Source organism: Balaenoptera musculus, chromosome 11, assembly GCF_009873245.2.
Source record: "Balaenoptera musculus isolate JJ_BM4_2016_0621 chromosome 11, mBalMus1.pri.v3, whole genome shotgun sequence".
In the NCBI taxonomy this organism is placed as follows: domain Eukaryota; kingdom Metazoa; phylum Chordata; class Mammalia; order Artiodactyla; family Balaenopteridae; genus Balaenoptera; species Balaenoptera musculus.
In genome coordinates, this window is record NC_045795.1 from 71,485,393 (window position 1) to 71,512,505 (window position 27,113).

Consider the following 27,113-nt stretch of genomic DNA (forward strand, 5'->3'; position numbering starts at 1 on the left):
AAATCAGAAGTGGAAAGTAGAGTGGAAGTTGCTGAGGGTTGGGAAGGAGGGTGGAATGGGGAGTTACTGCTTAGTGGGTGCAGGGTTTCTGCTTGAGGTGATGATGGGGTCTGGAATTGTGTGGCATCATGAGTGTGCTTGGTGCCCCTGAATTGTACACTTAAAACTGGTTTAATGGAAGATTTAGGGAAATTGGAACCCTTGTGCATTGTTGGTGGGAATGTAAAATGGTGCAGCTGCTAAAGAAAACAGAATGGCATTTCCTCAGAAAATTTATAATTACCATATGGTCTGGCGATTCCACTTCTGGGTGTAGTCAGAAGAACTGAAAAAAGTAAGGTCTTGAAGAATAGCCCAAAGGTGGAGGCACCCCAAGTGTCCCTTGACAGATGAATGGATAAACAAAAACGTGGTATATACATACAGTGGAATGTTTTATGGTATGTGTGTGTGTATTCAGCCTTAAAAAGGAGGATATTCTTACACATGCTACAACTTGGATGAACTTTGAGGACATTATGCTAACAGAAATAAGTCACAAAAAGAGACAATCATAGAGACAAAGTAGTATGGTGGTTGCTACAAGCTGGCAGGAAGCGGGGGATGGGGAGTTGTTTAGTGGGTATAGAATTTTTTTTTTCAATTTTCAAACCAAAGTTTTAGAGGGCAGTTTTAATGCCTTTGAAAAAAATGGTTAAAATGGTAAATTTTGCATTATGTATGTTTTACCACAATTTTTTAAAAATTATTCATCTGAAACTTTTTTTTAAATGACTTAAATGCAGGAATATTTACCAACATAGAATCACGCTGTGGATCGGTAATAGAGAGGGAAACTGTTATAAACTGTTCATCTCCTGAGATTCCTGCAGAATTTAATGAACAGTTTAACACTAAGAAGAACAAGCAAGAACTAGTAAATCATGATAACGGAGCCAACTTAGAAAAAGAAAACAGTTGGTATAATGACCAGTGTAATCAGTTCACAAGAACAGAGAAACAAACAAAACATATGAAGAAGTGTCCTAAAAGGCCTGATTGGAATATAAATAAACCACTGAGACGGTATATTCCAGCATCAGAAAAGTACCCTAAACAGCTTCAAAAGCTGAGAGAAGAAAAAAGAGTAAGAAGGCAGATGGAACTGCTTCATTTGGTAGAAAGAAATAATCCTGGACACCTTTCTCAAAATAGAGTCACTTCACCAGATGTTCTTCATTCATCTCATCAAGAAACTGAACCAGGTTTCAGGTGGCAGCTAGTCAAAAAGGTAAAGCTCTTCTGTCTTAAAAAATATTTTAAAGCATGTATTGAAGTTTTTAGAATGAGAATATAGTTCCACACATGCATGTTTTGACAAGGCTATTCTGGGTCTGAATAAGAGTTCTAGAAATTTGCTGTAGTTTATTTACACCAGGGGTCAACAAACTATGGCCAGTGGGCAAATCCATCTTGCTGCCTGCTTTTGCAAATAAAGTTTTTTAGGAATACAGCCATGCTCATTTTTTTACCTATTGTCTGTGGCTGGCTTCATGCTGCAAGAAGAGTTTAGAGTAGTTGCAACAGAGACCACATGGCTCACAAAGCCAAGTGTTTACTATCTGTCCTTTACAGAAAAAGTTTACACTTAAACCCTGTATAGATTAATGCTATTCTTTATTCAGATACCCATTCAAAACTCTTATAGTCCATATAGACAGAGGATAATTTACAAGGTCAGGAATTACTGGGTTGGTTTCTCTGACTCTGGAGAAATACCAAGCCTCTCCTATCCTATTATCCAGTATATGTTACTCAAATATTATCCTCAGATTATTTCAACAAGTAACCACTAAAAACATTTGTGGGGACGTATGGAAACACTGTTAACTCCTGTCTATCACTTAGGAAGAAGAACCTCGGAGAATTAATTCTTTCAGCAAGGAAAGGTATGTTATGGATTCAGCTACTTAGTGCTTTCTGTGTGATATAAAGTACTTGCTCAAGATATAGGTGAGATGAAGCATGTATGCATGTCTGTGAAGACAGTAACAGGAAAGTTTGTGACTTCAGGTGAGTAGAGGTTTAAGGGAAAGGGTGTCGGCATTTTACCTAGAATTTGAAGGTCCAAATTGGACTGGACCTAGGCATCCTGAGCAGGAATGTGGGTGACATTTTGTTATCTTCAGACTTTAACAGTTTTGATTTTCCAGATATGTCAGCAGTGGAATAGACGTTCTGCTTGGATTGAGGGGGGAGGGAATAAATGACTGGTAGGGATAATGAGAAATTAACCAATGGGAGATTTAAAATTGTTAGAATTTTTATTCTCTGCTTTTGTGCACGAACCAGCTGGTTTAAGCTGTCTCTGAATGTGGCTCTAATAGCAAGTTTAGTTTAGGCGGTAAGTATATTATTTTATGGTGAATTATCTAAGGAGAAACATTAGGTTTAAATTAGGTAGCATTGATCCTCAGAAGCTAGTAAATTTTTCTCCCTGTTCTAGCATATATATATCCTCAGCAAGTACTAGTAAACCCCAAATTAATCCCATTTTGTTGCCCTGTTTTAGGAAATGGTATCATAGAACTCAAGCCTCTTACATATAGTGTTCCTAAAGGTGTTATAGGTACATTTAGAATAAATTGAAATGTGATTAAAGAATAGAATATGCTTAATCTAAAATAAAATACACAATTTTTCATTCATGCTTTTTAAGAAGTCCCTTATTGTGCTTTTTGGAAAAATACAGGTCTCAATCACCACCAGTTCCGGCAGTGAAGAACAGAACGCAGCAAACTCAGACACTAAAAAACAGTACTTATGAAAGAGAGAATCTGATCTCAGGAGATAGTCAAACAGAATTCTCACCTGGGTTTTCTGAACCATTTCATTTTATTCCCTATGTCCGAACCAATGAGATCTATTACCTTGATCCAGATGCACCATTGTCTAGGCCTTTAACCCAGGATCCTCAGTACCAAAATCCACATGGTAAGTAAATATAAGTGTACCCCCCCAATTAAAAATCCAAATTGCCCCAGGAGAGGAAGTAAGAATTTCTCTCTTTCAGAGTCAATTATTAAAATTTTTATTGAATATTTATTACTTAAATTTTACTTGGTGCTTTCCTAGGATATAAATTTATTAATGAATCCATAGAATGTTATAGCATAGGGCTATTTCATATTATTATAAATGTATTTGAATTTTGTCATTTTTATCTGGCTTCAGACTGTGACCAAGAACAGCTTTTTGACCATCTCAGGGATCCACTTCTTAATCCTAACTTGGTGAAAAACAGGGATCGACAGCAAGCAATCCTTAAGGGACTGTCAGAACTGAGACAGGTATGAGCTCTTCCAAAGTGTGGATGTGACCATTTTCTGGTGGAGGGCTGTGTTTACCAGTTTTACTAAGCATTGTTGGTTACATGACTTAATGTGACTTCACCACATGTCAGTTTAATGTACAGGTGCTGATTCTTTTTTAAAAAACACAACTTTCCTTCTATTTCTTTCACATTGCCATCTCTAAAAGACTGTTTCTTTCCAGCATGAAATCATGAGACATTTTGAATATTAAGACAACTTTATTGAATGAAAAATGCATACATTTGAAATGGCAAAGTATGATCAATAAGGCCCTAAAACCAAAGGCAGAAAATAAATACAGTTATGCTTTAATTCTTAGTAATGCAGTTAGTTATGCTTTAATTCTTAGTAATGCAGTTCACATTTTTTTAAATGAACGTGTTGGCCGTGTTTGGAGTAGAACTTGACACAAGTCCCAAAGAGTAATATAACTCAGTGTGAAATTACATGTATAATCTTACCAGACTACTTTTTCTCCCAGACCAATTGTGACTCATTATCCTGCTCAGATAAAAATAAAATCAGGTAACACATCCAATATTTAAGGCTATAACTGTTCTCTACCAGCTGGCCTTAAAAAAAAAAAAGACTTGCAAAACTGGTTTTGCGATTAGCTTTGATTCACAGTATACTTTGTGTATTTGGGGAAAATAAACTGTAGTTTTTATGAGTACCCTTTTCCATGTCCAGTCATTTATGAATGCCTCCTGCTTTTCAAATTGTTGATTCAAGTGTTGCTTAAACAATTCTTTCTGTAGAACTAGAAAATCACCCCCACTAACCCAGGATTATAAAGTGTCCCTTAGTTTTTTAAATGCTGTAGCTTTGGTTAGATGCGGATTGAATTTTGTAACTCAAGCTTGGTAATTCACACAGTGAAGATTTTACATAAATCCCTTTTTAAAGTGACAAGGCATATTCTAGCTTAGTAGAGACAAAAGTTGTGAGCCTAAGAGAAAGGAACGTGATGTACATACACCTTCACCTATATAGTGACCGTATCTTACTTCAGCAGGGCCTTGTACTAGCCACTAAGGTTAATGCAGTCAGGATAAACACTGGATGTTAAAGGGAGACTCATGACCATTTTAAGAGCATCTGGGGAAAAGGAAAGAGGTGGTGTTCAGCCCCACAGTTAGGAGACACGGTTTTAAGAAAGGTCATTTCTATTGGTTGTATGGCTAAAAATATAATCTTACAAATGTGTGATAGCTGCACAGTATCCAAGTGAGAAAGTCTGGTGTAAAAATTGAAAATTTTTGAGTTAAACATGACAAAGATAAAGTTTAAGCTATGGCCAAGTAACTGAGCATAATACGTGTTTTCAAAGTAAATATAGTTCTGGCTTAACAAGACAGAAAGGTAAAATAGGAATAATTTGCCCCTCTGCTGCACACCGTACTAACATATCAATATGATTTCAGGGCCTTCTCCAGAAGCAAAGAGAGTTGGAAACTAATCTCATGCCTTTAGCTGCAAATCAAGAAGAGAATTTTAGTTCATTTTAAATGTAGAAAATCAAATCCTTTACATTTGATTTGTCTTCCAAATTATAAAATGTGGTTGGTTGTTGCTTAACTGTATTTATCAAATAGCCTAGATTTCTTTTTAAAATGCTTATTTAAAACTTGTACATTATGTAGTAAAATGCTGTGTGTATATATATATTTTTAAAAACAATAAAACAAGACACTTTTGTAAAAAAGCTTAGTAGTTAAAAAAAAAATTTTTTTTTTTCTACTCATCACAATGTGGGTATTTATCTACTTACCTTAACAGAGTCTGGAGTTTACAGTGTTCTTCCACACTTTTTACATGTAGCTTATTAATTAAAATACCACTTACATATTTTTGCTCTATAAAAAGATTTTAAAGAGTAGAACTCAAAGTTCTTTTGAGGCGCCAAAGGAAGGTCTGACATACTTACTTTTACTAAAATAGCCCAGATTCAGTTTAGGCTTACGTGGAAATTTTTTTAAGTGTTTTTTTTTAATGACTTCTTTTATTGTAGAAACCAGTTTTCAAAAACATTTACAAAAGTTTGTATTAGTAATGGAGAGGCAGTTAATTAGCAGTACATATGGATTTAAAATTTATCTTCACCATGTACTTTTATCTGGGAATTTAAAAAGTTAGCTTTAGTATATAGCACTTAAGTGCTTACCACCTGAAAAATATACTTACATTTTTCTAACAATTTAAAAATCTATAGCAAAGTTTGTTTCAAATTGTTTAATGCCTTTAATAACCAAATTCAGTTTCATATTTCAAAAGATAGATAGGTTTTTGTTTAAGTCAAGGACCACACAAGCACTGAAAATTGTAATTATCAAATATTCTCAAATAAAAGTTTGACCAAAATTTTAGCAACAGGTGATTTTACATGGTTAAGTCTAAAAATAAAAAATAATGCTGCCTGGTGTTAAGTCCTAAGTCCTATATGTACATAGTTTTATCATCTAAATGAAATGGCTTTGTTCAATAAATCTTGAGGTATTGAGAGCCAAAATCCTGTAAATATTAACATCACTGGCTTATACCTGTGTAAAAACACTATACAAAAAGCTTAAAATAAATGCATTAGTTGATGATAATGTCATTTCAGCAAAAGTAGCTGGGATCATCTGACATTAGAGGAGGGAAAAAAAAAGTAAAGCCATTATTGTTCACTATCCTTTTGCAACTATCTAGTTTTATATATAAAACAGGCTTCAATTTGAAGCCAAAGTACAGATGACATATAAGTGTAAAACTTAAAAGTGCCAATATGAGATAATTCAAGTACAATATATGTTAAAAATATATATATTTATTTCAATTTTCAGATGCTTCAACTGTTACAGGCCATCATGATTTAAATAAGAGGGAAAAAAACATTTGCGAAAGGAAAAGAAACCTTTTGTTTAGAGAATGAAATATAAATTGTTAAGTCACTTTTAAGAAACAGAAAAAGTCCATAACAACAACCTACTTAAAAAAAAAAAAAAGGTACTGTAATTAATTATTTCTCTTTTGAAAACGGCCTGGAACAATCACTTTTCCACCAACTTAATGGAGATGGAGTTTTCTCTCTATCCAAGTTTTGAGTATAAGCAGATAAAAAGTAATTTTCACTTTCTTGAGACTGACTTGATGAAAGGGCATATGGTGTCCCCAAAAATGTCTGATGAGTGAGAACATTAAAATGACTAAACTGATGGGACATATTTAATTGACTGTGATAAACCTGAAAGTTGCTATATGAATCCTGTTCAGCTGAATTACTGTTCTCTCCTTCAGAGCATACTATATCAATAGAAGCTCTCTCTTCAGAATCAATTTGATAAGTCTTCTCTTCTAATAAACTTTTTTGCAAGTCAAGAGACGATTGCAACTCAATTTGAATATTCTTTTTTTGATCTGTTCCACGTGATCCTTTGGTCTCTTTCTCCAATATTTCTGAATGAAAATTGCTGCATACTTCTATGTGTGAGATTTCATCCCCTGAATCCAGAGACATATCCTCTTCGTCCTTTTCATCGTTTTCTAAAAGAGCTACATTTAAAAAACAAAAAGTCCTCCTCTATTGAAATACACAATTTGTTTAAGTTTTAAAATTATACACTACTCACACAATATAATGCGTCAGGGTCTGCAAGTCCACAATCCCTTAAAGCTTGGTCTTCTGCCACAAGTTCACTTAGTCACAACACTCACACTAGGTGTGAATGTCCAGATAATCCGATGCTAAAAGCTTCTGCGAAATGTGTTCACGTTTAATGTTGGGAAATCCCAACTCCCAGCTCCAAAGGGGTTAATGTCAAAACAGCATCTAAAGTTATACGGTAATTCAGTATTCGACAAGACAAATATAAAATAAAAATTCTGACATCTAGCTTCATTGGATTACTACTAAACTGGTTAGCTGTATCAAATGTTCGAACATCTCTGCTTTTTCTCAAAAACAAAAGTACATCTTTCATTTTACATAAAACCTGGAACCAAAGCAGAGGCCATCTCACAAAAGACTAAAGCTATGGATATCTCTACTACCTTGTAATTAAACTGCTTTAATTCACAACAGAAGCCAATAAAGCTTACATACCCTCAAAAAGAAAATGCCTACTCTATAGTATGCAGTCTACATTAACTCGAACAGCTTATATTGACTACAGTATAATAAATGAGCAGATTTTGTGTATGCTAAGTAAAAGAATGATAAATGCCTTGAAACATTTCCCCTGAAGCTGAGTTTACACTGAGGTGAGCAGTTTCAAAATTAGCATTTCATTATATGATATCAAAGCAAAACCATTCTTTTTCTGTCTGCCTTAAAGAAAATGAGAACTACTGAAAAGTTACCTGACTGTGACTCAAGATTCTCATTAGCACCAAGCAAAGGAAGGTTTTCTTCTGTGATTGAGTTGTGATAGCCCACAAGATTTTTAAAGTTTTGCATAAAGTCTTCAGCAGTCGCAACCACTATTCCATTATCAGTATAACTGGAAAGCATCTTGATACTCTTTTCTAAATTGAAAAAAAAAAAGAAAAAGTTGAGTATAAAACACTTATATAAAATGATAATGCCTGCCTCCAGCCCTCACAAAATCCTTTCCTCCACATTTTCAGAAACACCCAACACAGTCCCACAAAATCCTTTCATACACATTCCTGTATTCACAGTAGAAAGCTTAAGAGCACTCACTCTCTTTACCTGTTAAAAAGACTATGTGTCGTTGTTGTATGTTTTGAGCCTGAAGTCTGATAAGGCAATCCAATTCCGGAGCATTCCGAGTTTGTGAATCACAGTTGTGGTATGACAAAATTTCAACCAGATGTTTCTTCTGATAGATATTCAGAAGGGTCAACAGACTCAGAGCTTTAGCATTCAATCTGTGAAATTAAGTAGTTCAGTATCTGTATCTGCATTTCTAAAATTTAGTATGGACGTTTTCACTTGAAATTAAAGCCATAATTTCTCAATTGAGACAACTAACGACAACCGCACTGCTTAGCTCACTGCCTGATGTACAGGTGCTTCTTAGTAGAGGGAGAGCAGGAATTGTGCAACCCACGGGTAACTCCAGGGGCTTTCTCTGGGTACAAAGCCTGAGGGCCAGCTATTCAGTTCAGACAAAAATCTCAACTTCTTACTTACTAAATAAATTACACTTCTCTTCAGCTTCACTAATTTAGAACTGTAATGAAAGGTGTAAAAGGACAAAAAAATATAAGTCTTTCCTTCAAAAAATAACATGGCTCTGAGCTATTTCTATACTTCCAGATGCAAGGCAACATGTGGTAGAAATTACTGGCTATTGTCAGGAGGATGACAGTACTAATTTGTACAAGTTATACCTCCGGGCCTCAGTACTGCTATCTGTTATATAAACATAAGACTTCCCCAGTGCCTCCTTCACATGATTTGAAGATAAAACAAGTTTTTAAAAAATGAAATACAATAAAAAGTTAAATAATTTAAAATTACTAAAGCCTGAATTTCCCTAAGTGTGTCCCATGGAATATCATAGGTATCAGAAGAAAAAAATGTTTTGTGGTCTAGGTTTCGGAAATGCTGACTGACAAAATGTAAAACAGGATCCTTAACTACAAAGTTTCTCAGATCTTCAAATGTGTAAATAAGTACATTATATGGACTCTAGTAGTAGGATATAGTATCCCAAACTCATCTGATTACAATAGTTATTTGCAGAGCCTCTCAAGGGACTAGTGCTCTAAGATTCACGTTTTGAGAAGTGACTTCTGGGCATGTTAGAAACCACTTATTACATAAATGAATGTCCTAATCATAGATCCCTTTATCATGTCAAGATTAATCCTTCTCTCATATGTGTAATATTATTAGATTAACAATTAGGAGAGGGCCTGATCTACTTGGCATATAGAGTTCCATAAAAAAATAAAGAATGCTGATTATCCCGTTTTGATTATTATTCTAAACCCAAGTGGTAAAGTTTAAACCAATTTTATCTCTATACGTAACTAGAACTTCAGCAAACCTCTACATAAACAAGAATACCATTTTCAAACAGGCTAGAATAATTCAGTATCTACATTCCCTTACAGCTGGCAAAAGACATCTGTGAAAACTGAGCAGCATCTATAATTTACAAACATATAAAAAAATAGCAAAATTCTGTGAACACAATGTTAAAATCAACAACCAATATATAGTTATTTTTCAAACCTTACCTGCCCAGTTCCTTTAGTTTTTTCTGAAATTTACAGTGGACTTTCCATTGCCATTTTCCTTCTGGAGTACTAAGTTCTTCGAGGAATGTCAAAAAATTTTTAAGGTTCTCTGTTAGAGATAATGAAGTTCATTTTAAATTCAATAAACAAGTCACCCACTCCACAACTGAATTAAGGAAGAAGTGTTTGTTGATATTATGTAGGAACACCTACTTTCCTATGTAGTATTTTCTTTCTCTTTTTTCCCTTCTAAGGGAGACAGATCTATATATCCTCTTTGAGATCTAAGAACATAACATCTACACACAAAAAAACAAAAACATGTTGATAACAATAACAAACCAAAAGTAATCCAAGTGAAGTAGGTGCAGACAGCCCTGCTTTATACCAGACTTAAGAGGAAATTATTCGTAAAGAGTAAAAGAATGGGAAAGAAATCTGAGGTAATAAAAGCTCAAAGAAATGATAGAAATGTACTAGTTATCTGTCACTGGCAGAATGGACAATACATTAAAAAAGTATGAGTGAGTACTAATGAGAAAAACCTTGAAAAGACATAAGTTACATGCTACAAAGAATAAATAAATCTTACCAATTGTGATTACTTCTGGATTTAGAATGGATTCATCAGAAACGATAAAACCTCCAGATACAAATAACTCATTGTATGTGTGATTTTTAACATCATCCAAACTGTCAACACCAGCAAAACTAACACAAGGAAGCTTCTTTAAAGTCACCAAGCCAGGTACCTATTTAAATACCAAAATAAAAATAGAAATAAGGACACACAGACTCAAGTGTGAAGTAACCTACAAGAGATGTACTATGGCTCACCTATATTAGTGTGTTGCCTCTGCAAAGTCAAGCACAAAAACAATGTTTCCAACATTATTTCCAAATATACAAACCAACATTTATGTACTGGGCATCTATCTACCTTGAACAGAACACTCTAAGGAAGAGGCACTTAACAAGAGACCTGGAAACAGAGAATGACAAATGCTAACCTGCCTGGCCCTGTGAGTACAGTCCGAATTCAAATGAGGCAACAGCCTACGGACTGAAACAGGAAAGACTTCAAAGAGCAGTAGGACTTGAGATAGGCTCCTAAGACTAGACGGGGTACCTCCAAATCCAAGGGAAAGGGGGACTGCTTCAGCAAAGGGGGGGTACAAACAGGTTTTACCTAGGACATACAAATGAAGGTGATAACAATATAAAGAGAGTCAGCAGACCCAATGGCATTCAAGGAGTCAGTATTCTTAGTCTTGACTATTTAAGCAATAGGTAAGATCTGTGATATGCCACAATTTAAAATTTTGCAGAGGTATAAATATGAATCTCATGAGCTGATTCACGGAGGGTAGTTTAGGTCTCAAGTCCTAAACCTCCCAACCTCGAAGTTTTATCTCCTTTAAAGCTTATGAGGATATTTTAAAAACAAACAGCTTTAGTCTCAAAGATAGTAAGGATTTTTTACAACCAAAGTAAGTAAAGAATTCAGCTTAACAGTCTACCTTGTGAATGAAACCTGCAATGTCTTCATTTTGAATAATAATCAATAGTTTATCTAATTTTGATCTTCTTTCCAAAAACTGTTCTGGATGACACTCTGTATTGCCTAATTTGATAAGATATTCCTGTTAAAGAAAAAAAACTAAATCAACATTTAAAAGCTTTTTTGCAAACATCCATTTAACACGAGAAATGCAAGATAAAGTGGTTAAGTTTAACTACTACTAGACCACTATTAATGATGCCCTTACACTAGGGACCTCAGAGATCATCAAGTCCACTCTTAGAGAAGACTCTGAAGCTCAGACCTTAAATGGTCACAGTCACGATGTTATGATGCTATGCAGTCAAAGCCAAGTAAATGCTAGCTTGGGGTAACAGAACCAGAAAAGCAATGGATTAGCCCAGGTTCTTAACTCTTATTACTTATTCTGGGCAATCCAGAGCTCAGTCATTAACCACTCCCTCACTCCCATTTTCCTTTCCTTTTGAAGCAGGCCCTTGATTATATGCAGCAGTGTTACCAGTATACTCCTTCAGAGTTAAAAAGCACTTTTACGACTACTGTAGCTCCTTTAACTCACAACAGCCCCAGGATCATTCATACAGAGCTTCAATATGTACAACGTTACTTACATATTAATTAGCCATGCCTATCAAGTTTACACCTTCAAACAAAACACTCTCCCATCTAACACATCCTTCCATGCTGGTGACACGGTACTACCTTTCAAAGGACACAAGATAGCCAGTCCCAGCAGAATTCTCTTTGCTTGCTGGGGGAATCCTGAACTCTGAAGCAAACTGCAGGATTCTGAAGGTCACATTCCTCATTTCACAGATACAGGAGCAGATTAATTTTCTCAAGGTTGGCACGCTGGTTAGATAACCATACATCTAAACCAAGGTTGCCTCACAACCAGTCTTTCAAGAGCTGTCTACAAGTGTCACACCCAAAGAGGGTGTTTCTGTGCAGCCCTAAAGAAGCATCTTCTACAGTGTTTGATTTTGCTCTAACTTCTAAAGCCTCTGGGCAAATCTCAGAGCAGTTTACAATCAAGTTATGAAAAAGTAAATTACTGTCTGATAGGCCTGCTTGTAATTTTTGGTCTTTTTACATTAAGAAATTTTAAATGCAAGTTTGTGTTAAATAAGACAGTTTAACTCATAAAGTAACAAATCAATTTGACTCCAGAAATATTTAGGAAGTTTAAAATTTTATTCATAAAGTCCTGTACTATACTGTAACATTTCTGCTAGAAAATTTCCAATGGATATTGATTAAAAGAATTAAAGTTCTGATCTGATTTCCTATCATATTTATAAAACACACAGCATCCTTTTCCTCTTCTACATAAAATAAATAGCAGAAATAGGATCTATTCTAAGCCAGAATGGATTGAAAGCACCATTCGTAAGTAAACACATTTCCCACAAGTGTGTTACAATCAATTTTTAAAATGCAGTGGGAGGAGATGGAGTAATGGTGAGCACACTGGGAACTGTGCCCAACCCACTCTCTCATCTAGCCCTACACCACCACGCAGCTATGCCCCAAAGAGCTGGAAACATGTTGCTGGGGGTGGAAGAATGTTGAGAAGCTCAATGTTCAATCATACACGGCAAAAATGCAACCAAGAAATTCCTGGTAAGTCTGGTTTCATCCTCCCAAGAAACTACAGGGAATTGGTAAAGGCAGCACACTGAGCACTTTGCTGCCCCCATTTCCATGCTCTTCACGTCCTCATGAGCACATCACATGAAACATGCCGACGTCAAAGAGATCCTCAAACTGACAAAGGCTCAGGACATGTCAAAGCATGGAGTTTCTGGGCCACTCTGGCTATACGCCACTTATTTATAGCCCCCTCTGCTTCCTCTAACTAAAAAAGCAGAAACTTATCATGGTAAGTAAATTCCATAAATAGGAGCAGGCATTTATTTTAAAAACTAAGGCATTCCCTTAAGGAATTAAAATGCTACACAGTTTAGTGAATACTAATTGGCAACATTAAACCACTAATATAATTGTCCCATAAATTACGTATCTATTGTTACAGATTTTACATACCTGTCTCTATGTGTGTATTTTTTTAAACCAAATGCCTGAAACGCCTGTCTACTCCATAGCTTCAGTACAAAAAACATACCTTGCAAGGAGGAATCTTTCATGATTGGGCAAGTGTTTCAGGATCACCATGTTTTTTGATAATAAGGGCTATTGGGAAACCTGGCATGACCAGGGCATCAAGAAATGCCAAAAGATATCATCATTAGGTCACCCTGGACAGTTTTTTTTTTCTACCTGATTGATAAAACCCCCTGAGGTAAACACTGACAACTTCCTTTATTTCTCTGCATCTTTCCCTCCCCTTTGTTAAAAACCCAGTAAGAAACATTGAAAATCTTTAAATCAACAATTTAAAGGTATCTGCAATATGTATACAACTGGTCTTTAAAATGACACTATCCAAAACAAGATTAAAAATTCTAAGATATTTAGATCACCAGTTCTAAATTCAATTAAACTTACTAGTCTTTTATTCCACTCTGCATTAAATTATGAAAATAATATGGTCAACACCTAAAAACAAAAATCCATTTTATAGAGGTCAGAGCCAACAAGAGAAGTTTAGACAGCATTACAATTACCTTCTCAGTTAGTTACCTTTATTTCTTTACAGAGCACACTCTCCTCTTCTTCATGAATATAAAATTTCACAGTATTTTTCTGGACATCTTTCATGATTTTAACCAAACTGTTAAATACTTCAGGTTCTAACTGGCTTATAAAATTTGAAAGAGCTGGTTGGGCAGAAATGTTTACATCACTGGGCGATTTTGTTTCTTTTTCTACTGGTTCCCGGGCAGTATGACCAGGTACAGTACGATCAGAAGTCACCACTGGCTCTGTGGCATGGTGTGGCTGGTTCACTTCTGCTTCAGTTAAACCCAAAGTCGAAGAGGAATGCTGCTCATTAGAGTTGGTGTCTTTCACAGGATCACTACCAAGTGGCTCAAGGAGGTGTTTTTTGTTGAAGTCGCTTGAGGAAACTGGTATGACATGCCTTCCCAAAGGACTCAATGCTGTCTTAGTACCAGAATCATTAGGACTGACTGCTGGCAAATTCCCACCCTTGGCTGATGCTTTGATAACCGTATTTAGTTTCTCATGCAAGCCATCTACAAACTCCTGTACACCAGCTTTGGAAGTCTTAGAATATATGAACTCAGAAAACCGTTTCATCTTCTCTTGTGTTGAAAAGATAGGTGTGGAAATTCTGCTGACATATGAAACATTCTTCTGCTTCAGAATCTCTTCTATCTTCCTAGAAAAGAGACTGTACTCTCCTAACACTGTCCTTTCTGTGGTTTCACTCATTGCAGGCGGTTCTGCTGCTGGCACACACTGCTCCTCCACTGTCACCACCTGACCTGTCAACACGTCATCCTCAGTGGTGCCCTTTAGTGTGTCTGTAAATGGAGAGGATGGAAACTGGTAATCAGAACTTCTCTGTCTACTTATTACCCGAGGGTCGTTAGGAAAGGCCTCCTGTGGTGGCAGACACACCAGTTGTTCTTCTGGTGATTTCATACCTATATGGGAAGAGTTTATTATTACAAAAGCAATCCAAAATAATAACATCCGAAAATACAAACTCATAAATAAGGAAAAAAAATGCCAGGTCAAGTATATATTTAGAACAAACTATGCATCAGAAGGTAGAATAAAAACCTCAAATAATGGTGTGAACCTATTTCCTATGTGCCCTACTTACTTATGGCTGGTCTTTGTATTTCAATAGCTAGAGTGACAAGTTTGAATGTTACTTTCTTTGATTGCTTTTGAAGTATTCAAACAAGGGCCAATTTAACATCAATACAAATTAAGTCACTTGTTTATTTCTGCTTCCCTTCCTTTCTGTAGATCTGACTTTAACAGACATGCTTTAAGCAGAATGGTCAGTTGCAATGGCTTGCTCAACCCCTGTATTCTTTGCCAATAATGTCCACTATGGTAATACCCTCTTAATAGGAAAATTTTGAGTGTAAGGCAACTGAAAGAATGCCAAGCTGAAATGCTGTGGGAATAAGTCGTCAAGAGTTGCATTCAGGATCTAGGATAATTAATTTTATCTGTTTTCAGATTTGCTCTTACATATGGGGTTGCTTAGTGGATTTGCTACAATGTTAGGGACTTCAATTTATCAGGAAAAGAAAGTCTCAGTCATATAGAAAGAGAACACATTTCATAGCTGCATTAACTTAACAGTAATACTTTTGATAGCACTTTTGTTAAGTATTTTTATTTTGTTTGGAAATCATTCCAAGAGAAATCATAATAGCTATTACCCCATATGAGATGAAGAGATCATCAAGCTAGCTGATGCTAATGAAACTACGATAACCCGTGATTCTTGACAACTAGCTCAATCCATAAGATCGTACTTTTTTCCACTCACAAATCCTAAATTCAAACACAGTATGTTCTTGAAACTACACTTCAAAACAGGAACCCTAAATCCCTTTTTAAAAAACATGGGGAAAATACATTTAACAGCAATTTAGAGTAATACTTTATTTCACGAAAAAACAAAATTTCATTATTTTTCCCTACAAGTTCATATTACACAATTTTATCCTTTAAAAAAGTACTAATTTTTCTTAAATCTTAGCCAACATTCCCTAACAAATTGCTGTTGTAGTATATAAAATGTTACCTCTAGATCGGAAAGTCCACACATAGGTATAGTTTTCAAAAATATAGTACTTTTAAGATATAGTGAACTCCCTATTCAAGTCTACACCCAGGTATAGCAGTGTAACCCCTCTACAAAAAATTCAGTTTTGATTTTCCCTACACTCACACTTTTCTAAAGGTTTAAACAGCCTAACCAGCATTTAGTTTATAACATTTTGCTACCAACCCCAGTGGTTACCATGAACCACTGCAACCATTAAGTACTGCAAAGGCACCTGTCAGCATGGTAAGACCATACAGCAGGTCTGTAGATCAAAGAAGAGAAGGGGAGCAAAATATCCAATGTACCAAGGTAAGAATTACAACTGTATGAAATTGATAAACCAGAAAATTCAACTTCCATAAAATAATTCAGGAATACTGAATGCCCTTCGTAAATCTGCAACATGGGGTTTAGTGCACATATAAAATGTCAGGATGAGTACATAAGAAATCTGTAACAGGGAACTCCTTGGCGGTCCAGTGGTTAGGACTTGGCGCTCTTACTGCTGGAGCTCAAGTTCAATCCCTGGTCGGGGAACTAAGATCCTGCAAGTTGTGCAGCGTGGCCAAAAAAAAAAAAAAAACCACGAAAAAATAAAATCTGTAACAGAGGTTGATCAATGGGGTGAAACTAAGTGTCTGGCCTAGGGGTGGAAGACTTATATTTTGAAGTAGTTTTGTACTTCTTGAATTAGGTACCAAATATCTGATTTGGTGTCAAATATCTGATTTATTCAAATAAAATGTCTTACTTGCATCTTGTAAAACAAATGAGTTGGGGAGGACCACGTGTAATTTTAAAACTTCTGAATGGTTTATTACTAAAAATACTTGAATACATTCTCCCAAATATTTCAGCTATAGTTGAGACCAATAAACTTATTCCTAAATTTTTTTTTCTAAAAAAAATTTTTTTTTAAATAACTGCACCACGAGGCATGCGGGATCTTAGTTCCCCAGCCAGGGATTGAACCTGTGCCCCCTGCAGTGGAAGTGTGGAGTCTTAACCACTGGACCACCAGGGAAGTCCCCCAGTAAGCTTATTCCTGAAGTGCTATGGATGAAGGAAATGTTTTTAAGCTGAAATATAACTTAAATCCACATGGGAAATTTTCCATATTAAAAAACTCTAAACCAAATCCCTTTGAAAATGCAAATGATCACCATCTAATCTTACTTTGTACAGATTTCCCCCATATAATTTTTATTATTAAGATGGACAACTTTATTATTTTAAAAATGTCTTCAATAAATGATTTAAAAGAAACACATGTCAATATCTATAATAATACATGTTTTCTACTAACTATCATTCAAGCATTGTGGTACTTTGACTTTTAAATGCAAGGGGAGTGGCGAGTTCTCAAAAAGTAGCATCACTTGGATTTTTATACTTTTAACCACCAAATATGAAGATGGTATGCCAAATAAAGACTGCAGATGTTGATGGAGCATTATGAAGCATAAACAAGATACCTGATTCTCCCAATGAGAAAGAATCACTGATAGAAGCAAAACTTACATGAATCTTCAACATATTGTTGTGTGAAAGAGCCAAAACCAAAAGAGGACATATGTAGCAGGTTCCATCTATCTTAAATTCAAGAGTAGGTAAAAACTAATGTATAGCAAGAGAAGTCAGATTAGTGGTTACGGTTTGGGGCAGGGAGAATACTGACTGGGAGGATGCAGAAGAAGACCTTCTGGGGTACTGAGAATGTTCTACATCTTGATTTGGGTGGTGGTCACCTAAGTGTTTACATATGTTAAGAATTCATCAAGCTGTCTACTAAAGATTTATGCACTTTCCTGTATGTCATATCAATACATCTGTTCTTCCCACTTTGTTTTTTTTCAATTGTCTTTTCCTAGGAGGAGACAAAGATCATCTTGAAGAAAACTATTAACTCAAAGTCTTTTTTTTAATTCCCAAAAGAGAGGAATAACCATAAAGATCTACTAAAATTAGTCATTTAGCTTTTCTTCTGAATAAAAAAACACCACCACAGGATTTCTGAAAGAGTAAGACAAAATGAAATGGAAACAAAAAAGACCCAGACCAAACTCCAAGCAAGAAGAATCTGCCTATGGCCACCTGCAGGGATGCTGAATTGACTTGAGTTTAGACAAAAGAGACTGTCTTCTAGGCACCTACTACAACTAGCTAATCAGTAATATCTATAAATGTTTCTGGAATCCAAAAGTTTCCTAATCTCTTAAAGTATCTGCAGAAATTAGCTTTACAATTAGCAAAAGAAGAATTGAGTCAAAAAAATTCAAGATTAGGAATAATGTACCTAAAAGATACATGGCCTCAACTCCTCGTATTTTTTAAATTTAAGAGAAACTTGAAGACTGCTTCTCATAAGATGTCCTGTAGAAATGGATTAAGAAAAATATTCTGGTCTTCCCAAGTCATCATATCAGACAGAATCTACTGTAGGTGAAAAAAACTTAATCTCTATGAATATTCAGTGACTCCCTTGAATACATTCTTTGTATAAGAATATTTGATATAAATCAATTAATGATTTAAATACAAATATGATATTGTCCAAATTTTCTGTAATTAACAGACTTAAACTGATGCCCTCCAGATAGAGGACCAGAACTGCAAGTAGCAATTCTGAAGAAGGGCACATTGGGAGGAAAAGCAAAGAGAGCCTTCTCACCTGGTGTTTGTTTCTCACCATGTTTCCCCAGCTGGTCTTCTGGGCTTCTTGCATTCCCTCCTGAGGGAAAGCATCCATTAGATTTGTAGACTCTCTTCAGGTACTGGTGACAACCTTTTAAAGCACCTTTCAGATAACCCCAAATGCTAACAAATTCAAGTATTCCCTCTTCTGCCTAAAATAATCCTGAAGGGTCATTAAGAAATGGGAAGTTGCTTCCCTTTCCATTCTGGTGATGATGGAATATCAACACCTAGATGTTGTGCCTTCAAATGGCTCTGAAACCAGCTATGAAGGTGTCTAAATGAGGAAAGTTAGGATAATCACCTTGTACAGACTACTTCCTTATTCTGTTTTTCCAACTCAAGCCAACTTCTCCAGGTCAGGAGTACCAGCTGCCGCTCTACGATCACTTCTAGGCCTCTTGCCCTCTCTGATAAGGTACTAAGTAGAGAATGGTGCTGAAGCCCATGGAAACTCATCAAGTTTTAGAAATTCTTTGCAGAGTCCTTGGAGGTCTCAGTAGCTTCTAGGTCACAAGCTAGAAAGTATACTTCAGTTGACTTTCTAGCAAAAACTGTTTGTTTTTTCTTTTTAAAGGTTAAATAAAGATCTAAGAATGGAAAAGATGTGCCCTGGAAATATTTCCCCAAATGCTTAGCTAACGAAGATGAATAAGAACTTGGAATATTAACAGTATCTGCATATGTGTGTGTATGTGTTTGTACAGAGAAATTAGAATACTGCAAAATGATCTTTCAACATCTGCTAAACTATTCTTGCCTCATCGTTCAATAAGTTTTCTAGGGATATTTACATGTAATCATTTCAGGCCATTCTCTACAATGATCCAATTTCTCTCAAATTATCCAATATTAAGAACTCAAATTTCTTTCAAATAGATGAACCTTAACATGACCACTTCTTAGACGACAGCTTGTGAAGTTTAATAATTTGAGAAGACAGCATTTAATTGGCTGCCCAAAGACCCTCATTTCATCTCTGTAGCTACCTCACCTTATTAGAAACACAATTTCTGACAACAATTTTCATTTGCAAGTTGCATGTTCAACTCCATAGGGAGAGTAAGGATATTTTAAATCCCTCTGTTTTTAATAGGTTCTTTTGCAGATACTGACCAAGAACAGCAACACTCAATGATGAATATCACATTGCTCAAAAATAAGACACTGAAGATGTCAGAGCCAAGCAAGACCCAAGAGTGGAATCTAGAAAAGACAAAACGCTTCAGGAAACTGGTCCCTAAGTAAAACCAAGCAAACCTAAGTCCCAGTATACTTGTTCTTACCTGTAATTGGAATCAGTTTCCAATGTATTTCAGTCTCTTCAACATTATTTGACTTAGATTGTCTACGGAATCCATGTTCAATGGGAACAGTGGGACACAAACTGCAATCTTCAAAATTACTCATGTTAATTAAATCTGGATCCTAAAAATTAGAGTACAGATTCAATACCTTTCTTTTTAATTAATTTTAATGTCAAGAAAAAACAACTATTTTTTCACAGCAAATTCACAAACTTCAACCTAAACATTACAAACAAGTAAAATCAACATGGTGAAGTTATAATACTCTAATCTCAAACTAGAATATAATTTTTTCTCTCAAAACGTAATTGGTTGATTTACAGCAGAGGTTGGTAAACTTTTTCAGTAAAGCACCCAATATTTTAGGCTTTGCAGGCCAGATACTCAGCTCTGCCACTGAAATGCAAAAGCAGCCATAAGCAATACCTAAATGAATGGGCATGACTGTGTTCCAATCAAATTTTAGTTACAAAAATAGGCAGTGGGCTGGGTTTGGTCCATGCCCCCATCAACACAATTTAGAGTTTTAAATATGTCAGGAAATGGTAACAATATAGGTTTCTTAGTGCCTACCTTACACATGCCCCCAACTGAGATCCCTGTCATCATCCTCCCCATAAAATAAATATCCCAAAACTACATGTAGAAAGCCTGGGGACATGCATATGACTTTTTAAAAAATTTTTTTTCTTTTGGCTGAGCCACGCAGCATACAGGATCTTAGGTTCCCTGATCAGGGATTGAACCCGTGCCCCCTGCAGTGGAAGCACAGAGTCTTAACCACTGGACAGCCAGGGAAGTCCCATGATGCATATGACTTTTACTCAAAGACAGGGAAGAGAAAATGGAAGAAACTAAATTAGGAACAAGTCTTTAGGAACATGGTGCCATCCTGGTACAGTTCCCCAAGTGATGCAACCACTTCTTGGGAAGGGGGGAGCTGGGGAGATTAGGCTACTTCTCAGCTAGATATCAGTACTCTAAGCACGTATCATAAACTGGATGCCCTGTCAAGCACGGGTGAGGGTCACCTCAGAGGTAATCCTAAAGGCCACTCATTTTCCATTGCATGAGAAATAGAAAGTATTTAACCTTGTTTCTAACTGGTGCACTGACTTTGGTCACCTTATCTGCCTCACCTGTGGGTTCTGGTACTGCCAGCAGAAAGCCAGTGTTTTGAGGACTCAATTTTATTATGAAATGATAGAGAACTAACTCCCAGTAAGCCATTCCTGACAAATAGATTGTCCAGCCTTCACTTTATCACAATGGTAAATTTCAGACTACACATAAAGCTTATGAGCAGGAAGGAAAACACTTCTGCATTTATCTCTAACAAGGAATAACTTAGAAATACTATCCTGAACAGACACTATTACTGAAATGTGTATCATTTCTTTGTGAAAAGGAAAAACAAGCACACCCACATTCTCCCTTTTTTAATTCTTAAAAAAATTTTTTGGCTGTGCCATGCAGCATGCGGGATCTTAGTTCCCTGACCAGGGATCGAACCCGTGCCCCCTGCAGTGGAAGTGCAGAGTCCTAACCACTGGACCATCAGGGAATTCCCCCCACATCCTCCCTTTCATACACACATTCACAAAAGCAAACAAAGATAACCAAAAGATACAGGCTTACTTCTTTCAAATGTAGTTTATGGTCAGTGCCTACTTCACTGGTAGAAACAGCAACAGGATACTTTAAAGATGATGTATCAACTTCTAGCAGTGGGCTCTGAGTATCCTTAAAATGTGCATTTTCAATTTTTGCACAAGTAGGCTGCTCATACTCTTTCTTATCCAGGGTAGAGTTCAACTCATACTCATGCTTTTGCCTCATCTCTTCACGGGCATCATCAGAGTTCAATCCTAAGGCCTTGTTGACTGTGTCTGTCAGGGATGCATCAGAATGACGTGCATTTGCTAGTGTTTCTGATAGCCAATTAAACAACCTATGGATGTCAGCAATGCTAGAGTTAGAGGTATCCTGCTGCTGCCGTCTCAAGTCAGCATCATGCCCAAGTGAGCCAACAAGCTGTGGAGACTCTGAAGGGAAAAGAGAAAGAGCCATCTCTTAAAGTCTGGAAGGCAAGCATAAAAATAATATATATATATATATACCTAAAAATTAATTATCATATAACATTTATAGGCAGGAACTCAATCAAACCACCTGCTTAGAGTTTACAAGTATATCCATCCCTTACTTTCCAAATATGACTGGTTCTAAAATTTTGCACATAGGTCAAAATTCCCATTAAATGAAGGTTTATTTTCATCATAATTTGAAAATTCTATTAAAAATGAGCTCAAATATTATGTTGGTAATATGGATAATATATATAAATAACTGTACTGTAGTTACCTTAAACTCTACCACCAAAATCCTAAAATCAGTGAGGTACTTGACAACAGAAAAAATACCTACACAACGATTTTGCAAAATGTTAGAGAAGGGTATGCAGATTACTCTTAAATCTTCTAAAAATATAAAAACAACAAAAACCCATGACTTTATCTGATTTTGATCTCTCCCATAACATTCTGTACTTAAAATACTGGCTAACCTTTTCATAATCTAAGCTTTATCTTAAATGACTAGATTACTTAATTCATAACAAAGCTGAGATATTAGAGATACAAAATCACCCCAAAGAAATCTACACCAATCTTGCACTAAGAACAAAAAGGACTATGAGAGAAAACATGTTAGACATGGCTCCAAGCAGGTATAAATCTGGGTTATCTGCACCACCAGTATATTTAAAAACTTGCAAAGGGAGGAGACATTCAGAAAGGCATGTGCTTTAATACTGAAGCACATGAGGGTAGAGCCAGGGTAGATGTCAGGATTCCGATTTAGGTAGTGTATATGTACCACAGGCAAAAAAAAAAGTTAGAAACAACAGGGTACATACTGTATGATTCTAATTATATGAAATTATAGAGAAGGCAAAATAATCTATAGAGACAGCAGATCAGCAGTGGAGTGGAATGAGATAAACTACAAAGAAGAACAAGGCAACATTTGGGGGTAATGAAAAATGTCCTATATATTGGAGTAGTGGTAACACAGCTATAAAAAACTCATCAGACTGTGCACTTAAAATGAGTACATTGTATATAAATCATACCTTAAAAAGTTGATGTTAAAGGCAGTAGGGGAGACAGAAGGCTACCTCTTAATGAGTGGGCTCACCACCAAATTAAGATCAGAATGTTTTAAAAGTTAGAATCTAACCTTTAAATCTCTACTTTCAGGATCAGAAATAAAGTGTGCAAAATGACAAGAAACAAACACAAGTGAGAAACACCTAGATATGCAACTCGGACTATCACTAGTTCTACTTTAACCTATCTACCCCTTCTCCCCTGCCCCATTTCTCCTTTGATCTATTATAACCAGCATAGCTTTCCCACCATTTTAATTACTGAAAAAGCCTGATTTCCACCCACAAATATTTTTTCACACATACAAATTTGCCCATTATCAGCTAAAATGGTGCCAAAATTTAAGTACCTTGCCTATTATGTGTTCAGTGCTAGGAAATATAGCTGACTTTAGGAACAATGCTTGTAGTCAGAAGTGAGTTCAAACATGGATCAGTGAACTCATAACTTTAGGTAAAATTATTTAACTTCTCTGAGATGGTTTCCTCATCTATAAAATAAGGATAATAATGTCTACCAATCAAGAACTAAATGAGTCCACACATGTAAAGCAGCTAGCACATAGTAAGCACTTAACTCTCAAGACGCAGGTCAACAGTATTAGACAGGATGGATCAGTAAGCACCATCAGGTTCAGCACAGAGCAGAAATCCAGCATAAGCTAAAGGAGATGAAAACCATCAAGGAGGAGAACAGCCAGAAAGCTAAGGAGGGATATGAACGGTAAAGATATGAGGCTTGAGAGAAATGAAAGATGCTTCAGGAAAAAAGAAAGAAGTAAAGGGCTGACCATGACATATTCTGAGAAAAGTGCCTTAACCAAGGAGGGTGGGAAACATGGCTACCCAGGCTGGACATGGCCAGTCTGTAACAAAGCCTTGAAAAACGAATACAGAAGCTGAGATTGGCAGCAAAAGTTCCTTTACAAAAACAGGGGACTGCCTAGATTGGCTCTCAGGTTATAATTTGCAAACCCTTGTATGAGGAGAAAGGACAGAACTACTTTACTATGTTTTTGGTTGTTACTTTTATACTATATAAAAACAATTCTGATATTTTACCTTCATACAGATGGCAATTTTCAGATAAATTACTGGTTTTGGCGAGCTTTCTCATATTTTCAGGTAGATCGTCAAGCTTCCTCTTTAAGACAGTTTTGCTTCTCATATCTTCTGTGTCTGAGTCCCCACTCACATTTTTTTTCCTACACTGAATTAAATTAATCAATTCTTTGACTCTATCCTTATCATAATCCAAAGAGTGAGATGACTTCTGCTTTCCAGGTGTAATAGTTTCACCCCTTGAGTTATTTCGTTTTCCGTATTTCATTTTTGTACCATTCATTTCTTCTTCTTGGCCTTCATAATCTGAAAGTGGACTAAACTGTTGAAGTTTTCTGTTTTCTTCAAATAGCTCTTTTAACTTATAAATAGGTAACTGATACATTTCAGGCCGAAAAATATAGGTATGCAAACAATTATCAATATGGGATTTATTTTTTGGAGCTGAATATAAGAATTTTTTATCATCTAATCGTGAATCATATGGAAACATGATAAACTCTCGTTTACCTGAACCAAAACCTCGCTTAAAAAATTCACTTACATACTTTTCAACAACAGAATGAAAATTTATAGTATTTATATTTTTGAATTCCTTTCGACACTGAATCAAAGCAAACTGTAAAAATTGAGTTATTTTTAATACATCTGGCATGCTCTCATGCCTCTCCTGTGGTGCTGCACTGGTTGAACCTTTCTGTGCTGTAAACAAACAAAAAAGCAAATCATGTTAGCAATCAAGAAATTAGTCAAGTACAGATCTACATATCGTCAAAGCAATGTAACAACATCCATACATTAATGGTGGACCAAACCAGTATGTACCCTAATACATATATGTTATATAGGGATATATGAATAGCATGCTTCTAAGCCCAGGAACCTAAAATGGGCCAATAAGAAATTAAAACATGAAAACTGCAGAACATATTTTTAAAGGGAAAAACACCTGCCCATTGAAGATCTTCTTCATGTCCCTAGGCATCAACTGGTGGCAAGCAAAATGTAAGGAGAAATAAAGACCTGAGGCTCCTAGCAAGACTGTCCAGCAAACGACAGTAATGTCACTCCTTCCTGTTGTAACAACTTTGTCTCTATCTCTCTATCCCCATAAGCAGATATGTAGGCACTGAATGGTTACCATTGAGAATCTCATTTTTTTTTGGCCGTGCCACGCCGCTTGAGGGATCTTAGTTCCCCCGACCAGGGACTGAACCCGAGCCCTTGAAACTGAAAGCATGGAATCCTAACCACCGGACCACCAGGTTAAAAATGAAATTCTTGGGAATTCCCTAACAGTGAGAACTTTACCTTAAGACAGCATTAAAGTTCATTCTTAGAAATGGTGAATAGAAATGGTGTTCTCTAAAACAGTATGAAAATTCTTATTAATGTGAATGGCCTAATATTTAACCTAGCACATGATGCACTTACAGTCGCTAAAATGTGAATGCAAAAATGAACTAAGCTAAAAAAAAAAAAAATCATATAACAATAGAAACCCTGAAAAACTAAGCTATAGTATTGTAACAATTACAATCAACATTTACTTAGTGAAAACACTGATAAAAACCAAGATAATTTTTCATAGTTAAAAAAACAAGTCGTATAATTTGTGTTTTATATTGCTAACACCTCTTAATAACCCCATTATCTCCCAAAACATGACGTAATAAAGACAAAATGCTTAGTGAGTTATCTGGAAATTTTCAATAAAATGTAGGTATCTATATGTAACTGGATTTAGATATTCAAAGAACTTACAAGTAACTATGCCTCTAGGTTCTTGAAATAGAAACAAAGCATGTAAGACTCGAGACTTAGCAGTATGATGTTCTAAAAAAACAAAAGTGAAATTCATTAGCAATATATTTTAACTTTTAAAAAGTTAAAGGAGAATTATAAAAATTATAGAGAAGATCACCTACCATATGGAGAAACCATTTGACAAGGAGAGAGAAGAAAAAGGTATCCTCGGTCTCCCAAAGGTTTAACAAGAACCTACATTTTTGGAAGAGGGAAGAAGTTGAATTTGCGTTATTATTCACCATAAGGCAGAAACATAGCAGTTTCTACTAATTATAAGGAAAGCAAAAAGTTTTTGATCATCTTTTTAGGAAAAGTACTGCTACTGAATTAGCTAAAAAACTCTTTCCACCAACTCTCTGCTGATTAACAGGATTCCAATCAATTAAGAATGCCTTTATTATGAAATGCCTTTTCATAATTTTAATGAGAAAATATTACTGAAAGAATTCTAACTATTAAATCAACTTGTTGATTTTTCCTTGAAGCTAAAATACAAGAACCAAACAAAAACTTCAAATATTTTCCTCAGCAATTCAAAAGACATGTTTTTAATTGCCAAGGTGGTGTGCTGGATGTTGGAGATACAAAATATGACACAAATGCCACCTTTCAAGAGTTCAGGCTAATCTCAAATGAAATGTGTTGCTGTAATCTAATTCTTCACATATTTAACGAACATCTTTCACACGTAAGGCAATTTGCCTTACCAGAGATAACTTGAAAGACAAGCAGCACAAGATCCTTTGATCAAAAGAAGGTTATAATTGGGTGGAGAAAGTAACACAAGAAATATCAATAATTAGATAAGACAGGAAAGGTCTTAAAAAGATTTACGAAGCAACAGAAAGGAAAAAATACAGTTAGTCTATGGTTGGAAAACATATTGAGAGTATATGGGAGGTGGATTTTGAAGGACAGGTACGTTGCCAAGAGCCTAAAGTTGTGGGAAAGACATTTCAATAGCGGCAACGTCATGAACAAAGGGCAGAGTTATAACGTAATGGACAGTTTGCAGGCATCAGAGTACTTACGACTGGCCAAGGGTGAGGAGAGACTAGGAGAAACATGTAAGACAAGTCTAGAAAGAAAGATCATGGGCTAGATTGTAAAAAGACAAGAATACCAGGTTAGCCAGAAATGCCCTCGAGAGTATACCCTTTTGAGCTTAAGTGTTTCCCTAAAAAAAAACCCAAAGAAACTTGATAGCACTGGAGGAGGAAAGAAAACAATGTAATGCAGAGAACTCAGTTCACAGACTACTGCA

The 27,113-nt window shown here is 35.8% G+C and overlaps 2 protein-coding genes and 1 non-coding gene across 12 annotated transcripts in view; 1 reads left to right on the forward strand and 2 right to left on the reverse strand.

Annotated features, from left to right (window-relative positions):
• CCDC66 (coiled-coil domain containing 66) overlaps nt 1-4,894 on the forward strand; it is a 50,088-nt gene extending 45,194 nt beyond the window's left edge. For all 3 annotated transcript variants that reach the window (XM_036868974.1, XM_036868973.1, XM_036868975.1), the window contains 5 exons: nt 771-1,270; nt 1,888-1,928; nt 2,732-2,973; nt 3,214-3,329; nt 4,778-4,894. In XM_036868974.1, the coding sequence (XP_036724869.1) occupies nt 771-1,270; nt 1,888-1,928; nt 2,732-2,973; nt 3,214-3,329; nt 4,778-4,861 (983 nt within the window). In that variant the 3' untranslated portion in view covers nt 4,862-4,894. The remainder of the gene's footprint in view (nt 1-770; nt 1,271-1,887; nt 1,929-2,731; nt 2,974-3,213; nt 3,330-4,777) is intronic.
• Nucleotides 3,838-27,113, reverse strand: part of TASOR (transcription activation suppressor) — a 51,451-nt gene continuing 28,175 nt past the window's right edge. Inside the window, exons 12-24 of one of the 8 annotated variants that reach the window (XM_036868963.1) lie at nt 25,969-26,041; nt 25,805-25,876; nt 24,041-24,742; nt 21,448-21,854; nt 19,789-19,930; nt 18,480-18,539; nt 13,732-14,660; nt 11,066-11,188; nt 10,138-10,297; nt 9,546-9,654; nt 8,047-8,225; nt 7,695-7,859; nt 3,838-6,887 (exon numbers count right to left, since the gene is read on the reverse strand). In XM_036868963.1, the coding sequence (XP_036724858.1) occupies nt 6,355-6,887; nt 7,695-7,859; nt 8,047-8,225; nt 9,546-9,654; nt 10,138-10,297; nt 11,066-11,188; nt 13,732-14,660; nt 18,480-18,539; nt 19,789-19,930; nt 21,448-21,854; nt 24,041-24,742; nt 25,805-25,876; nt 25,969-26,041 (3,654 nt within the window). In that variant the 3' untranslated portion in view covers nt 3,838-6,354. The other 7 variants (XM_036868966.1, XM_036868969.1, XM_036868968.1 and 4 more) reach the window with 7 other exon arrangements.
• TRNAG-UCC lies at nt 21,301-21,373 on the reverse strand. Its single transcript has one exon. It is a non-coding gene; the product is annotated as a tRNA-Gly (tRNA).